Source organism: Bombus vancouverensis, chromosome 14, assembly GCF_051014615.1.
Source record: "Bombus vancouverensis nearcticus chromosome 14, iyBomVanc1_principal, whole genome shotgun sequence".
NCBI classification, from domain to species: Eukaryota; Metazoa; Arthropoda; class Insecta; order Hymenoptera; family Apidae; genus Bombus; species Bombus vancouverensis.
Genome location: NC_134924.1, coordinates 1,049,926 through 1,067,898, shown reverse-complemented (window position 1 = coordinate 1,067,898; position 17,973 = coordinate 1,049,926). Strand labels below are relative to the sequence as shown.

Below are 17,973 nucleotides of genomic sequence, written 5' to 3'. Positions count from 1 at the left end.
GAAGCGCGATATGGACAATTTAGACCGGTACTAGCGATGGCTCTAGATGGTTGGCATCAGATATAGCTGACCCACCACTCGTGGGAAGCGAAACATTGAGATTCGATACATACGATTTCGGATTGTTGATAGCCGATATGACCAATTCCAATCCCGTGGGGTTCGACGTAAACGACCATAATGTTGTTCAATCCTGCCGACTGCGAGTGAACATTGGAAACACCATGGAAACCATTCTAAGTCTATAACAATTTGACGTAGATGAATTTTGAATATGTAGAAGTTGATTGAAAATAAATTTTTAGTGAAACTTTATATTATAAATAATTTTCAGCTACGTAGAATTGGAATTGATACTGTAGTATCGTGGACAAAAAGGCCTAAAAGATATCGGGTAAACCATAAACAATGTCGCGAGAGCCGAGGTGTCGTCGGGTCCATCAATGTGTCGTCGGTCCTTCAATTGAATAGTTTCGTAGAAAAGGTCTATGTGACCCTGGCCACGAATGTTTGCGGAACACGTGGGCCTAAGAAAAGACAAAGGGATGCTAGAACAGGCAGTGTCAGTGGAGAAGCCAGAGAGTGTGAATCGAGAAGTCAGAGAGTGCGAGTTGCGTTGTCGAGAGTGCGAGTGTTTCTAGTGTCACTCTAACTAGTGTTAGGGAAGTGAGGGCAGTAGACACAGTTTCCGATTGGATAATAAAAAAGTTGGTGGACCAGGAAGGGTTTTAGCCGCCCTCGTGAGACGCTAACAGAACATACCAAACGTGAGGAAAACTAACTTTCCGTGTTAACCTGTAGTAGACAATAAACGTAAAAGAAAACCTAAGACAAAAGATACTCGCTTGGTCTGGGGAACCTTAATTATGAAAATTCCAAGACCCCCGGTGGGTACTTATCATAGGACTATTGAGGGTACGCGCCAAGCATGTGCAGACATCTGGGCGCCATCCCGCCCGCGGTGTGTGGCCTGGTCTTTGATGTGAATTGACATTACACTAGTCACACTTGTCGTGAGAGTGCGGTCCGCGTGAGAGAAAAAGAGAGCGTTGGATCTTTTTTTTTTATTTTATTTATTAAAATTTACAATCAATTCTCGCACTGAGAATTTTCAGTAATTTTTTCTGGCCTGGCGCAGTGACATGGCAATTACTTATAATAAGTTAATACCTATTATAGATAAGTATATTTTATAGGTATGTATTATAAATAAGTAGATATAATTAATTTAGATAACTAATTGAATCTAGCGTTTAGGTCTAGCGGGTAGTGTCTCTTCAGCCTGCGGATCTGGTCCGACGTGTCAAGTAGTCCAGTAATTAGGGGGTTTCGATGTTTGTTGACTCTTTTGCTATATCTGTCGCTATATTTTGCTATTCCCTCTTTGACTGTTGGTATCTTGAGGTCGCGATCTATTAGTTCGTTGGTGATATACCAGGGTGCATTTATAATGGATCTTAGCGTTTTCGATTGGAAGTGTTGAAGTATTTCAATGTTGGAATTACTTGCTGTTCCCCATAGTTGGATTCCGTAGGTCCAGACAGGTTTTATTACGGTCTTATAGAGGGTAATTTTATTCTGTGTATTTAGTTTGGAGCGTCGGCCCGTGAGCCAATAGAATTTTTTTAGTTTGTCCTTTAGTTACCTCGTTTTGTCTGTGATGTGGTTTTTCCAGGTTAGTCTCCTGTCCAGGGTCATGCCCAGGTATCTGACTGTGTCTTTGCTAGGAATTGTTGTATTGTTGATGGTGACCTGTGGGCAGGTTTGTTTTCGGAGCGTGAAGGTTACATGTGAGGAGCGTTGGATCTGTTGTGACGAGAGTTGCAAATTAACTATTGAATTGTCTAGATTATTGTAATTAGTTCACGTTAAGCAACCATCGTTCTTCTGTTTAATCAACATCTGTACAATTCATTTATTGTAAATAAATCATCATCAATAATAATATTTTATTTCCGATATTACAATACGAATTTGACTGTATGAGACAATACTGATATATTATTTTTATATTTCTGTTCTTAGTTCATTGACTAAATAGTTTACACAGATATTTTCTCAGTACAATTTGAATTTTCCAGTGGTATACGAAAAAAGTAAAATCTGTTATATGTAACCTAAACGCGTAAAGGTGATAGAAGCTAACAGATTGAAAATATTGAAAAACAATAGCTGATACAACGGTCGAGAAGCAGATCTGATCAAGTCCGGTGCCCAGACATTGTACTGGCGTACCATCAAAAGCCGTCTTTGCAAGTTTCGTGGTTTTCAAAGGTTTCGTTAGATACCATGACATCCAAGGACTCCATGGTTTCCAAAGATCTCTGAGAATACTACGACATCTGTAAACTCCGATAGGTTCCACACTATCTAAATATCTTAGAATGTTTTGAGGTTATCCGCAAGTTTAGATTAAATCAGGGGTATTTGTCAATCTGAAACAATTCAGATAGTCTTCGACGTGATCTTAGGAAGATTATTGAAGGAGCCTGAATCCTGTAGAATCCCCTAAAGCCTCTTGGATTCCTCAGAACCTTCTAAGACTTTCAAATGTTCTCATAAGGAACCTCTTAATGTCTTTCAGCACCCTAAAACTTGCTCAGGCTTCCGGATACTCTGCAACCCACCGACGTCCTCAGAATTTCTGAAACCTTCCGAGTGCTTCGAGACGCTATGCGGTGTCCAACAAGTTGATGCATGTGTACCAGGGAGTTGTCTCCATCTATTCCTTTTTCGGACGTCTAAATTCTTCGTATTTAAGATCGTGTACTACCCCTGGAGATCAGCTTTTAATTAAGTTTCTTGCGAACTGTAAAACGTTATAGTTAAATGTTGCTGTAAAATGTTCTAACGTAATGTTGTACTTAAATGTTGTAGTAAAATGTTATAACTAAATGTCATAGTATAAACATACGCGAGTGCTTTTCTACGTCTCAAAAATGCATGAAACACACCATGCATTAGGTATACCTATTATTCGCAACAGAAATTCAGCGCGCAAAACTGTTGAGTCTATCTCGAAATAGAGAGAGGAAATGCATGGATGAATGTATAATAGAAATATATTGAAATAAGTATAAGTACAGTGTATGTTAGTCCAGATCCGCACGCTAGCAGCATTACTCTACAATAGAGCTCCAAAGCCATGGGTCTTTATATATGCATATGGGTATTTATATAATTACGAAAACTGGCCCGTCTATACCCCGCTACACTATCTGTGCAAGGTATGTTCCTAGAAAAAGATATGAGGCTGAGGGGCCCTTCAAATTGATTTAGAGCTAAACAATACTCAATGTCTTCGAAGACTAAGAAAACTAAACACTAGAAAAGATGTAGAGTTTTCCTGGAAATGAGAATCACTTCAACAATCAAACGTTTTATTTAGATAAATTTTGTAAATGTCGGTTACAGTCATTATTACAAGCAAAAAGGTCGAACCTTCCTCTATCAAGGTTTTCATTAAACCTAGCAACCTATCACTATCTACCAAATTCAAATTCTTCGACTACCTCGTTTATTTTTCTTGTCATGTACACATTCTAACGTCACATCCTACAACATCCTGCAATTCCACCATCAACTTTTGTCTTTGCTTAAAGCATTTCCCTAGTTTCCTCATTTCCTACGTCGTCGGAACAAAAACATTTGCTACGCGTGGTGTTCGCTGGCGTAATCGAGGCCGCAGTGGAATGCGGGTCACGAATGCATACGCGAGCGGAACTTTCGCGGCGTACACGGAATCTCTCGCACGTGGGAATAATAGAAGCACTTGGCACGAGTGACGCCGCCGCTGACGTTAATTATCCTAATGAATGAGAAGCCCCGCAATCGCGCGCCACGAAATTGTCGCTCGCGAAACGGAATCAGTGTCTAGTTTTCTTCTCTGTTAGATTCTTCCAGACGGTGATTCTCTGGTTGCGTTCGTTCTAAAGTCGTCTCGTCCTAGCCGGTCATTTTGTATTGTTTCGTTTCCTGCGCATGGCCCAGTTCTGTCTTCGGTAATTCTAGATGTTTCTGTATTCGCGGAGAGGAAAAACGAGAGATTCGGATCAGGAACGAGGGAATGAGTAACGCGATGCGAAACGACGATACCGGGGGTAAAAATGTTTGAATTTGCGGGACAATGCAGTGGAGAAGAATAGCGTGACACGACGGTGACCGAAATTTAAGGGAGTAATCTCTGAAAATGCAGCCGGCAGAAAGCGTAAAAGCGTAAAAGCGTAAAAGTAATCACATATTTTCTTGGTTTTTTTTTGTTAGAAAAATGAGGCTGCACCGCCTGAGCGTCTGACGCCGCTACGAAATCGTTTTTGCCATCATGCGGCTTATATACTCGTCTCTTATACTATCTGCCAACGGCTTCTTAACACGAAAATGCGATCCACGTAGCTGGATTTTAATATAGAACGGTGGATTAGAAAGCGGCGCCGAAATGTTTGAAGCGACGCATGAGTAACAGCGAAACGTGCATATCATTTTGATACTTTTAAGACGGTTCTATTATGGTTAACGAGATTTTTTCGTACACGAAGGAACAATACCGAGGTTACGAAACTCCTTTCCTTCTGAATTACATATTTATATTACTCATGTGAAAGATTGTAGTGAATTTTTCAAATGAGAGTCTCGTATGAAAACTGCGATAGTTTTATAGTAATTAGATAGTAGAAAGTAACGTAAAATAAATTAAATGGTAGAAGAACGTCGACATATTATTGTATAATCTTGTAACAGTAGGGTCTCGCTTATCCAAATCTTGTTTAATCGAAGGGGTTTTGAACTTTACCACGACTTCATCCTGTTTGAAATTTTAACACAAAGAATACGAAAGTGTAAATAGTCAGGAATTGTGAGAGCAGTTAGTCAAACTTTCAACCGATTTCGACCGAATTAAACCTAAATACATGTGCAATATTATGTTATAAAAATGTTTTCCACGATTTTATTATGCGATTTACTGACGAACACTAATAGACCTTTCCGTATTATACGAGTTTTCGATTATTCGAGATAGGACGCAGACATCATGGTGGATAATCGAGGCTCTATCGCACTCACAATTTCTCTTTTAGATTTGTAGAAATCATTTCATCAAAACCTTCTTCTCTGTGAGAAGGTTAATCATTTTGTCGGAATATCACAGATGGGTTGTCCATATGTATGCAACCTCATTTTGTTATAAACGCGAGTAATGAAAAACAGCCGAAATAAAAATTCGTTTCACCTTTTGAATATTATAGTTACATTACATTTTGGTTACTTTTAAATATTTGCTTTGCGAATTTCAGACAGTTCTACACACTTTCTCATAAATACGTAAACACCCGCAGTCTAATTATACCTGTATTATTCACAATTTTTCCCGTGAATTTTCATCTCCAAAGTTGTGTTGGAAAACAAACCAGAAAATAGCACCACGTCGAGATATCATGATCTTGCCTGCCTTCTATAATATCGCTCGTAAATTTTCATAAATTATCCTAAGCACGCTGTTTAGCTTGAATTTTAATTAAGATCAGGTAAGTTCGGAAATGGCCTTCAGCATTAATCAACAATCAATGCAATTTCTACGCACGTGTATATTAATTTTAATCGCAGCAGGTAGGTAAATGTTAAATTATTTGCACGATCACGCCACAGGATATCGTAAATAATGGTAGGCGATGCGACCACTATGGAACGATGCGTTCGTTCGTTTGAGACGACGCGATGGAAGGTTTCGCTCGGGTTTATCGTTATTTATTATGCGAACAACGCGAAAGATGCGCGGCACAGCTTTCCCCAGGAGGGGGCACGAAAAGTTATTCTAACGTCGAGCCATAAAAACGCAAAAGGGGATGCGAGAAAGGGGGCTGGCGAGGGTTTGTTCGCCACAGAGTTAGCGAATCATCCATTTTTCTTCACTTCGCGAATTTATGGTGTATTTACGTGGCTGAGACTTTTCGAATAAATCCACCTGGCTACGTTGCTTATAGAAACTACGTGCAACGTTCCTGATCCGCGGAAACAATGCTTTCGACGTGTAAACAGAATTTTTGTGAATCGTGTCGGATGTTCGGAATGCGTACGAAAATCACCAGAAATTCAGGCGCGTAATTTTATTTTGACGCTGTACGGTTTTGCCAAGGTTCAAAGGGAATTGTAGAGGGATCATGGATTAACAAGTTGAGAAATATCGTTATCTTTTCTTTGGTCTATAGTTCTCTCGGTTTAATTTGCGTCAGGTTGATTTTACATCGAAAGAATTAATTCCTTAACGCACGAAGTTTCGCTCGATTTTCCAGTAAAATGAACAAATTTTGTCAATGTATCGAAAAACTATTTTATATATGAAAATATTTGTACGGACTATTTATATGTCGTATAATAACTTATACAAAATCAACGAACAAATATTTTTAACTCCTAAATAATATAGGTTAAACTCTACAAGAAGACTCTAAAAATATTGAAACCATCCTCGCAACCCGTTTACTCAATTTCTTCACCATCTCTTAAAATAGAAATCACCTTCTCAGAAACTAAAGTGTGCAAAATCGCCGGCTTAGAAAACAACCTAACTCCTTCAACTGTCCCTTGTATATCCATGCTATATCCAGTTCACGTTAATCCTATTCTTCAGCTACGATTCCTTGGAATTGAATTTAGGGAGGGTCTACAATTCACGGTCGGTGTACGTAGCATACGTGCACGAAGTACACGCGAGGGAAAATCGAGGGCTTTCCAAAGGTGGTCATCGTATCGCCAGTGGAAAAGGCTGAGGGCAATAAGGTTCGAACAGGTCGTACTGTAAGAGGATATATATATAGTCGAGGATAGGAATAAGTGGGCAGCTAGTAGAAATACATAGCAATGAAGTTTCGTTAAAAATAACTTGTTTAGGTACATCTAAAGGTAAATATGAATTTCAGTTATTACCACACTTGTTTGCATACGCCTAAACGTAAATATGAACTTCGATAAGTTTGCTAAATAACCTATGTACTATAAGGATATATAATAAATAGACTGAAGATTTCTATGTATTTATAATAAATTTAAAGACGAAAAAGTGTTTAGGATGTATATAATACTAGGATGTATATACGATAGTATAAAAAACGTCCAAACTGGAGGGCTCGTTATAATTTGTCGTATGCTAAACAAATTCCATTACGTATGTTCCATTTTCTTAGTTCTGCTCTTAACAATACGAAGTTGCATAAAAACCCGCAATCCAACAGCAAATAAAGCTTAAGTGTAGAACACTGCTACTAGTTCGAGTAAATTTCATTGGTACCTACCTTTCACTTGTTTCTGTCTACGACCGTAGAGAAGGCCAGGAAATTGTAATCCTGCAGGAAGTTCGCGGTTAGACGTGAATTATTCTGGCGGTCGTCGCTGTCGATCGACCGTCGAGTCGTCGCGTAGCTGTTGGAAAATCCTTAAAGCGCAGAGCGAGAGCAACGACGCTGAGCCAGCGTTTCGATGAGGGGACAGAATAATTCAAAGGTAAATGAAGCGCTTTCTCGTCGGCCCGCGCACCGCTAGAGAAAATACGACGCTGGCAATCGCCGAGATTTATCTTCCCTCGGCGAAATATCCTCCGTTTAGCCTGCGACTTAATAAATTCGAGATGGCTCGCTCGATGTAATTATTACGACCTTTCTTCGTGGGCGTTTTCGTTGATTGTTCGAGGACTTTTCGTGGACCTTCCATGGTGTCTCTTCGTACATTATTAGTTAGGGATTGTGATATTTATTGTTTGGTAATTTATGCTTTGTCGAACGTTAAACGTGCAAGTACGTGTATGTTATTTCGATATTGTTATCGAATCTATGTATCTATCGTTGCATGGTTAAATCGTTGATCTATTATGGAAGGGAATATTTATTGCCGAAGCTCGTTGAGAAATTAATCGATTCATTGCGTTATAATATATGTTGTAACTATACTTCGTTATAATTAGATATTTGCACATTTATAGAAAATTCAACTATGCAGAAACATAAAGAGCGCACATATATTCAAAATATATAAAATATCTAAAGTAAAGCATTCATTATATATTTTATAATATTTGGCAAGTGGAACAGATCTCTATCTAACGTCCATTTCTTTGATAACATTCGTAAAACTACGCGTGCATAAATATCCGTCGTCTAATCGTGATCACTTAAACCAGTCATGATAAAATATTAAATATATTGAGACCGCGAAGTGTTAAGAAACGACACGATCAACAGCTTCGTTGTTAGCCTAACCTCTATTGATACTGCACGTGTGAAAACAAAAGTATGTTATCACGACGGAATCACAGAAGAAAATTCCATTTTTATGGTAAAATGTTCTTCCTTCTAAAGTCGTCGAAAATGGAACCTATCTTAAACTCGCGACGTCGAATATCCTTCGAACACGTTTTATCATCATTCGTTTGTTTCTTCTTCGCATTCTGGATACAAATAAGTCTCTCATCATGACAATCCTTTTTGCATTTCAGGAAGATGCGGTCACGGGTCTCCGTGCGAGCAGCTCTGCTACGAACTTCACGATGGGATGTACGAGTGCGATTGCAAGGACGGCTACATTCTTCATAAAAATGGATACAGCTGCGCCGGTGAGTTGATCCCGAAACTTACCCCCTGCATATCCTTCCTCGCGATCCTCACGCGTCTCCCCCGATTTCCCCGTAGACGAATCTGTTTATTCGATTCCTTGACTTCGGTGAATTTTGCCTCGTGAGTTCTCTAGGAAATTGCTTCACGTAACTTGCCTGGATTTTCCGATTTTGAAAGAAATATAGGAGACTGATTTTAGAAAATGTTCGTTTCGTCACGCGTATTTCTTTCTCTGTTTTATGTAAAAAGTATTCAAATGAATATATCCACCGTCGTTTGGAAAGTAAATTTCCTATCTGGATCAACACGTATGAATTGTAAGTTCGACTTATTGAAGATATTATACAGGTGTCCGAAAAAGTCGCAATATAACTTATACTACGTGTTCATGAAGGTTAAGTAGGTAAAAGAAGTTCATATAAATCAACGCCCGAAAATGCTTTATCGAAGAGTTGTAAGCGTTAAAAAATTTTTGGCAGTTATAATGAACGTTCGAAATTCCTTCCTTCTGCAAGAATACTCGTCGAACTAAATGTTCGTCAAACTTTCTTCAATATTTCCGCCGCTGTAGAAATAGTAGTAAATGCATTTGTCTGCCTACGATTTTGTATAGCAAGTCTTAAGAACAACTTTCCTGGGAATCTTCGAAAGCTTATAACTCTTCGATAAAGCAATTTCGGACATCAGTTTATATAAACTTTCTTTATTTACTTGACCTTATTAACACATAGCAGAAGTTTTGTATCGACTTTTTCGGACACTTTCATTTTGTATCATAACGTTATGTACAATTAAGAGGATTAAACTTTGTTCCTTTAACGTGCAATAAGTAAAATTCAATTTTTTTTAACTATACGTATATATACACGTTTTACAGTACAAATTATTTTGTGCCATTGTAAAATGAAATTCGCAGTAAATAAATTTTAGAGGTAAAATTTTAACCCAGTCTCAAATTTCATATTAAGACCATCATCTTTCTACATCAATTTTTATGCAAACATTTCAAGTAGCATTAATCAGGAAAATTCATAGGGGGAAAATTCTTCGAGTGACACGTAATCAGTATTCATGTGACACGTTTCAGACGTAGCATATTGCGCGAAATGCCTTACGAAAATCGTGTCGTGACATTTTATTCGAAGATGGCAGGCTTTTTTACGTACAGTTCTTTCGTATCAAGATACACTTGACTCTAAACTATAGGACAACTAGCGTATCAGAGATAAAAAGGATCCTAGGTTAAGGTTGGGTCTATTAGAGTGCAATAAACGCACGATTCGACGTTCAATTTCGACGTGAGTCTGCAGTCGTCTCGACACACTTTGTTCGTATTCCATTTTTTATCATTTATCCCAGTCTTTGATGGCTGGAATTCAATTCTTTCTCGTACACCCGACGATCATGTCAAAGTCACCATGTTTTTCGACTTGTGTACTCGATCTTTAAACAATTTCTTACATTAATCGTAATGTTCTGCAGCTTAAAAATAAACTCGTTTTCGATAATGTAAATTATCATACAGGTCGCGAATTAATTTGATCGAATGGAAATTATTTAGAAACTTTAAGTGTTGATTGATCATGCATCGATTAAACGAGGAAAATCATGAATTTTAATTTTTGTTCCTTTTTGAAAAGGTAGAAGCTTTCATTTATACGACCGACGTTCTACAAATATGACTTTCTATATAATTTTTTCTGAGGTACATGTGCAATGTTTTGGAAAGAAAATCTGCATAAAGATTATTTGTTAATGGTAATTTGTTAATATATTATGTAGCGAGTAAGGAATAACGCCTTGAAGTTTCATTTTTTTTGAAAAATAAAAATACTTCTTTTTTTAAGTACTATAAATATAAAATCACTTCGAAATTTTTATCACGAATAATAATTATGAACTAATTTAAGTTGTAATTGATACAAAGACTTTCTCTATTTACATTCTCATATGATTAAAATAAATTAAAATCAGAGAACTTCAGAGAAATTTTCTCTCAGTATAGAATGACAAGATTCTCTGAAATTATTTATCGCAGATTTCTAATAACAATGATTAAAATTTTAGCGCGAATATAAGTAACACGACATTCGACTAACAGGGATCGCCGATTTCAAAATTTCTTCGCGCAAGAGAGAAAAAATTCGTCGTAAACAAGCGTGAAATTGTTCAGTCGGTCCGATAAAAGAAAACAACTTTCTCTCATAATTCCTCTTGTACAAAGCAGGACGTTCCGTCGTTGCACGAAAAACTCTCGACGTAGCGACGAAGCACGGAATATCTACTTACTAAAACCAGTCGAAAGCACGTACTCCGTAAACGCTCTAATAATTCATCGTTTCGTCGCGCGGTCCTTTTTGGTCACGGTGCAACAAGAAAATCCGGTACGAAACTAGCTGAAATCACGCCTGTTACGTCACTCGGTTGTTATTAATAATAAACCGGCGAAAACTTAGCGTAGTTTTTGAAAACGTTGCGGCTCGTTACGCGGCTTTTTCGCGATCCTGTTGCCCACGAAAACAAGAACAGTTCGTTTTGTCAAAGTAAATCGCGAACGAACTTTAATAGTCTATCAAACTTTTAGTTAGTTTAGTGATGTTAGGCATTGATAACTGATGTAGCTATATAGATAATATTTTATAATACGAACAGTTAACTAGAAGAATCAGATCTATGATAAAATAGTGAAGTTTACAGTCAGTTTGGTTGCATAAATGAAAATTACTGGACTACGAACTTTTATGCATTTTTACATTTTTATGGACATACCCAGAGAAATATAATTTAGATAGAAATATGTTTCATTCACCAAATGTTATAATAAATGCTCTATTTTGGATATTTTATACATCTTCGCATATCGTATGCGCATTTTTGTACCTTTTAATTACGCAAAGACGCATCGAAATTCGCAAAATCCTATTTATTAACTTAATACTTCGTCCAAAGGCTATCTATCTATTCTAAAATTTTTTGTTCAACCTATCAAACCGCTTTGCCCCATAATCCTTTTTTCAATACAGGAACCATTAACCGTTTCGAAACAACGAACAGACAGAGCATCGTGTCTTTATTCTATGAACCGGAACAGTATATCCGCGGTGATCGCCAGAGAAAACGCGAATCAAAGGAGGAAGCAAACTTGGATGGAAGGTTGTTCGCTCGTAAATTGTGCATTGGGGTCGTTCTGCGCGTGGTTGAGAGATCAGCGGGTTGGTTGGTGAGCGCGATGGCGAACGGTTCGCTTCGATGCGCTTTCGACCTCCGTCCGCAATTCGTCGGAAGTAGTTATATCCTGGTCTGGGAGCGAACGTCGTCGCGAGATCCTTGATAGAAAGGTCTCGTGCTCGTTCGAATCGAAAACGAACGTCTACCGCATAGGGAAGTTCGTCTAAGTCCGGGACGAGTTCAACAGTTTGGAAATAAGTAACCGAGTTTCCATGCAGAGCCAACAGAGCGATTGGAAAATGTTTCGTTTTCAACCTGTGTCGAGCTTGCGGTGCGGCCCATTGTTAAAAATGTGGCCTTATCTTGGCGAGGCTGTTAACTATGCTTCGCCTGAATATTCGCGTGGAAGTAAAATATTTGAAATTATAGGGTACTTTGAATACTAGACGAGAAGTCTTCGTCTTTTTCTGCGGTTTGTGTCGGACGTTGAATTCTTGGCATTGCTATCGTTTGTGACGATCTTTAGGACATGGCAATGTTATTGGAAATTTTTATTCATGCAGATAGAATAATTCGATATATTTCATAGAAAATGCAAAAATTTTCGTTTAATTTAACAGATGTAACTCACGTGAAAGATCTTGTATGATGCTTTCTTTATATTTGGACCTCAAGTTTTATCCAAGAATAAGATAGTACATAAAATAGTAAAGACTATATTTAAATATCAGATAGAGATTTTACGTCCCTCTCAACTGTACTCAAATGTTATACAATTTGACTTGATTCCTATAAGCTTCCAACCCTGACACTTATTTTTTATTCTTCTATGAATTTCATAAGAAACTATTTCGTTTTTCAATTGTTCATATACACGTAGCACTTTCCTAGCACATTCTTGTCACAGGCAGGCAAATTGTCACGTATCACATCATGCATGACAAATTTCCACATGAATTCTTTGAATTAGTCATCGTTTAATACCCTTCAATACCGATATTCTAATCTGATATTCTGTAGTTCTAATGCGTTTACAGACACGTTATATTTTATTCATCATCGCCGATTTCTTCTTGTTTCGTAACACCGATGCAAGTTCGACACCAATCGAGGAATAGACCACGGTACTCAATGTTACTCGCCACGAAAATTTCAAATATGTATCTCTCGACTAGGTACGTTTCCAACTTTCACGAATATTACATCCGCTTGCACGAATGTTTCTGAAATTTACTTTACTTCGTACGATCCATTCGACTCTTCGTTTGAATATACGAGTATCCGGAATGTCGGTTATATAAAAACTCGTCGCACGTGCCGCGACGAAGAACATTTCCTCCGATGGTGGAAAGACGAAAAGATGGATCACGTTTGCAGAAGGCAGCGGAAAGGCATTCGAATCTGTCTTGCTCGCCAGGGCAAAACGCGTCAAGCTTTGACAGGGGTGGATTCGTTTCAGTTGGAAATGTACGACAAGGCGTGCACACGACCAAACGAACGGTCCTTTTGCCTCGTCGACTGCATTTTGCACGTTCATCGCGCCACGTACCGGCTCCTATTGAAATAACCGTGCATCAGCCTGCTTACACGCCGATATGGGATGCCATTGAAACTTACGCGGCACAGAAAGATTATCGGAAAACCGTTTGTTCCGTAGCTACGCGAGGGCGAAACCAGATACGGTTTTATGAGTGACAATGGTGATTCCGCCATGTCTGTCTGATTGGATGGGAATTTACAGGCTGTTTGATGAATCGTCGATACGATCCTCGAGGGACCATTTCATATGAAAATGCGAGCTAAATTTGTAAAAGTTTTTCCCGTGTGAAGTTTCATTTCGGAGTAAATTGGTATTAAAAATTCGTTAAGTAATATCACAGGAGAGTGAAACGCGCGCTGGGAAAAATTAGGTTGAAATATGAAAGTTTTAAACGTTTTTCTCTTGAGAAATACTTTAATTTTCTTGTTTAGTTTGTGATATCATAAATATAGAAGGCGTGAAATAAATAAATAGTGCATCGCGATGCTTGAGAAAGATAAAAGAAAGGCGAGATGTTACAATACTACTTATAGAATCTTGTTTATTTAGTAAGATCGAACCATTTAAAAATGTCAAAAGTTCGGAAGCGAAGAATGATCGTTTTATAACTTCGACCCAGAAGAAGCAAGCGGGAAAAATGGAAAAATAAAACCGCGACACCTGCTAATGAGAATACGTTGTCCCGACGCGACACAGCGACGTGTTGTAGCGCCGTGCGAGCCACTCGACGCCATAGCCGACGCGAAGCAGTCGAAACGCGTAGGTACAATGTACCATGATGCATCGTTTGGTCCACGCGTATTTCCCTCTTTTCTCCCTTTTTCTCTTCCTACGTGACTTTGTTGGTCTTTTTACTGCCCCTGCTGGACCTCTACGGTGTTATTAATGTATACGTGGGAGGCGCAATGGTGTTTTTAGCGACACCGACGCACACATTACACGCTCGATCTACGAAGCTATGAGGTTAGAGAACTCATAGATGGGACTGAATTAAGTGGGCGAAAGAATGGCCGTGGTAAATTTATCGAGTAACTGGGAGTTTGTTTAAAGGGGCAGTTCAATTAGGTTTGTGGATGGAGTAGATGGAGTCTTTTTCGAAGCGAGATTGCGAAGAGTTAATTTTTGCGATTTTCACAGCTTCGAGCCTCTCTCTTATGAAGTGTCATATTTTATTATTCACATACATAATGTCGAATATTTCAGAAAACCGAATGACCTATCTTTGCAAATTCATGTGCCATAAGAAACACAAATTTCGTAGCCAATCTTTTTTAAGAATAATAAGTAAATCATCAAACGTCAATTTTGAGATTTAGTTAACTCTGAGCTAAACTTTCGAGACTTCTAATTGAACATCGATGAAACTGATATGATCTGTTCTACTATATTGTACATCAGCCTTTGCAAATACGAATGATGTTTCTTCCTTCTAATTGCAGAAGATCGTAATAAATAAATCTTACATTACTTATTCGTTGTCGCATAAATAACGTTATTCTATTGAAATAACATTTTCTACATGAAGGCGCGTCAAAGATACCCACTACTTCGTCCTTACTTTTCTCAACAAGCTGCTATTTCTGTCTCTTTTGCATCGCAAGTTGTTTGCGTAAGAAGCTTCCAGTGATAAATAAATCTGTACTGTAATCGAACAACAGAATCTCGCCGGATATAGCCGCTACCGTGAGGGATATCGGATCGAATCCTGAAGGAAGCTCGACGAGCGTTCGTTTTCGGGCATTTTTCCTTCCACGCCTTGAGTCGCGAGTAAAGAAAGTGCCAGGGTAGAAAACGGCGAGAAAGCTTATTCCCCAGATGCTATCTGCATTTGTGATGGCCCAAACTTTGCTGAAGGTTCCCTTTTTGTGCTACGTAACACTGTGCACTTGGGATGATCAAGAATTCTAGCTCGAGGCAATTTGAGTAATGGACCATTGCGTTGTTGAAAATCGATGAGATTTTCAGATGGAACTATTTTAATCTATGGTAATTTTAGTTATTCAATTTTCTGAGATATAAAGAGATAAAATCGAAGTTAATATACATTGGATATCGGAGTGAAAGTGTGTCCTAATTCAAAGAACGAGAAGAAAAAACTCGTTTGGAAGATGGAAAAAGATGTTCAAGGACAATAATCCATTTATATTAATTAAATAATATTAAATATAATAATATAAAAAAATAATATTAATTAATTATATATACTAATTAAAAGCAAACGTAAATATTACTATTTCTTTCATAGAAATACTTCATACTACATACATAGAAATATACTTCTAAAATATTCACGTAATAGTTTAATAACTTCAATTTCTCTATAATGATTTTGGAGTTGCATTAAGATTTATGAAACTTTAGACGATAGTCCGAAATCACGAAGTATCGATTTCCTTTTAATTTACGTTCAATGCTACGCGAGCTCGCAACAGCCAGTTTCATAAGAAACGTTCATCCTCGTTGGAAGTTATATTCGTTATCACCCTGTTAGTTCCATAAGTTATAGAATTTCACGTTGCATCGTCGAGGAGACTCTTGTTGCATCTTCCTTCGTCGAATTCGAAGCAGCCTAAATTCAATTTCGGCGAATCCGGTGCAGAATTTCCTCTTTCCAGAGCTCCGATAACATCGGTCTCTATTGAAATTCAAAATAACGCGAGAATGGAGTCTCTTTCACCGTTGAAACAGACCTGATTGACTGGCTTAATGGAAACGTCGGAAAGGCAAGACTCGTTAAGCACCGTCTGTATGTCGACGATTAGTCTAATTAACCTACAAATGGTATTCTCGATTTCCTCGAAGCTCGTCTGACATCAAATGGTCCTTCTACTTACTTTGTCCTTTGCCTACTGGTAGTCCTCTTAACTGGAGCTACGAACGATGCATTTCTATACTAAATATACGAAATCCAACGTTCCTGATTATCTTTAATTAGCATTATGTTCTCGTTAAGTAGTATACAGGTTGCTTACCGTATTGATCTCTCGTTAGTAGCCCATTTTTGAAAAAAAAGCAGGAGAAGGCGATGTCTCGCAATTTTTCATACGCAGCAGGATGGCCTGAATGGATTTTTAACAATTTGATATAGTTCATAATGTAATTATTTCCTTAGATTATGGCAATATATTACCAATTACAAATTATAGGAATAGGTTAATTTCTTTTTTTAGATAGAATTCGATTTAAAACACGATAGAGTATCAAGGTTACTGAAATACAAAACTCGGCTCATCATATAAAAAAGATGGTAACTATCTTATTTTTCTCACAAACCTATCATTTATGAGAAACAAACAACATTCTGTTAGATAAATTCTATCGATAATTCGTGACAAAGAGCATTGATCGATCATTAAGTGAAACTTGCATTTGTAGAAACAGCTCGGAAGGTTCACGATGTTCCGAACACGTGAATCGATACAAATTAAGCCACAGCCAACGAAATTACTGGATTCTAGCGTCGTAGCTTCCGCTTCCGAGATACTGTTGCAAAATTATGCCCATGGGTTGCTAGTGATAAAGAGGTCGGATCGGACTCTGCCTCGAACTGAACATGGCTCTCGGCTTAACGGTTGAATTACCATCTCTGGAGGTTGGTACATCAGTTACGCGTTTCACGTATCCTCTGAACAATTACACATCATATTGATGAGAAACATGACTGTTAACGGAGAATTTTAATACTAGAATGTTCTTGCACAATAATTTATTAATTAATAAAATTTACGAACTGGCAAGTTATGATCTACTTTACTATCTTGCAATTCTAAGTCAAATTTCATGTAATAATCGGACGACTCGTCATTTGCGAACTCTACTTCTACAATTTCGTATGATTTATTACCAAGCTTATTATTATTGCGCAAGGGAATTTATGATAATAATCTGTAGCTCGTAAATCGTATAATTTTACCTTTAATATTAGTTCCAGTTACTTAGTTAGTAAAATATCGTATTAATAGTAATGTACGGGATGTTCGATTTCGTCGTAACGATTTTCCAAACCCTCTTCTTTTTAACAAATATTTTTATCTTTTTATAGATCATTAGATTTCATCTGCCGAGTCGTATTTATAAAAATATGAATCCGCGTGGATAGCCATAATCTATTAACCGTTCGGCGCTTGTCTAAATTTTTCGTTCTCGAAACAATTTCGAGAGCAATAAGCAACCAATCCCACCGGTGGAGGTCAAACCGACATCGTCTATTTAATTAACAGAAAGTTGCTCCACGTTTCCGTTACTTTAATCAGTATTCGACGTCTAGATGCCAACGGCGATAAGTTTCATCCGGCTCGTACACCAGCGTCCGAAACGAATGCCATTATCCTCCACCGACTTTGATGTTCGAACTCTCGTTCCTCGTTCTCTCGAGCGTGTTTTCGTCCGACGTTCCTCTTATTTTGTCTGATGCCCGTTCGTTTACCCTGACCCTCGGCCCTGAGACTCGATTAGCGGTTCATTAATCCTTCCATATCGCGACTTCTGCGTCCACTCGCCATCCCTGTTTGCACCTTTGTCCGCGAAGACCACGCCACGCACCGTAATTAATTTTTCACCCTCTCCGTTTTTTGCCGCATTCGCTGAGCCAATGAAATTTTAATTGAAAGTCCAGTCGGAGAAAAATCGCCCTGTTAGAAGCGCTATTGGCATATAACCGTTTTC

At 38.1% G+C, this 17,973-nt stretch overlaps 1 protein-coding gene across 5 annotated transcripts in view; it reads left to right on the top strand.

Moving 5' to 3' along the window:
• LOC117158163 (pikachurin) overlaps positions 1 to 17,973 on the top strand; it is a 262,596-nt gene that overhangs the window by 67,723 nt on the left and 176,900 nt on the right. For all 5 annotated transcript variants that reach the window (XM_033336804.2, XM_033336803.2, XM_076624242.1 and 2 more), the window contains one exon: positions 8,483 to 8,599. In XM_033336804.2, coding sequence (XP_033192695.1) covers positions 8,483 to 8,599 — 117 coding nt within the window. The remainder of the gene's footprint in view (positions 1 to 8,482; positions 8,600 to 17,973) is intronic.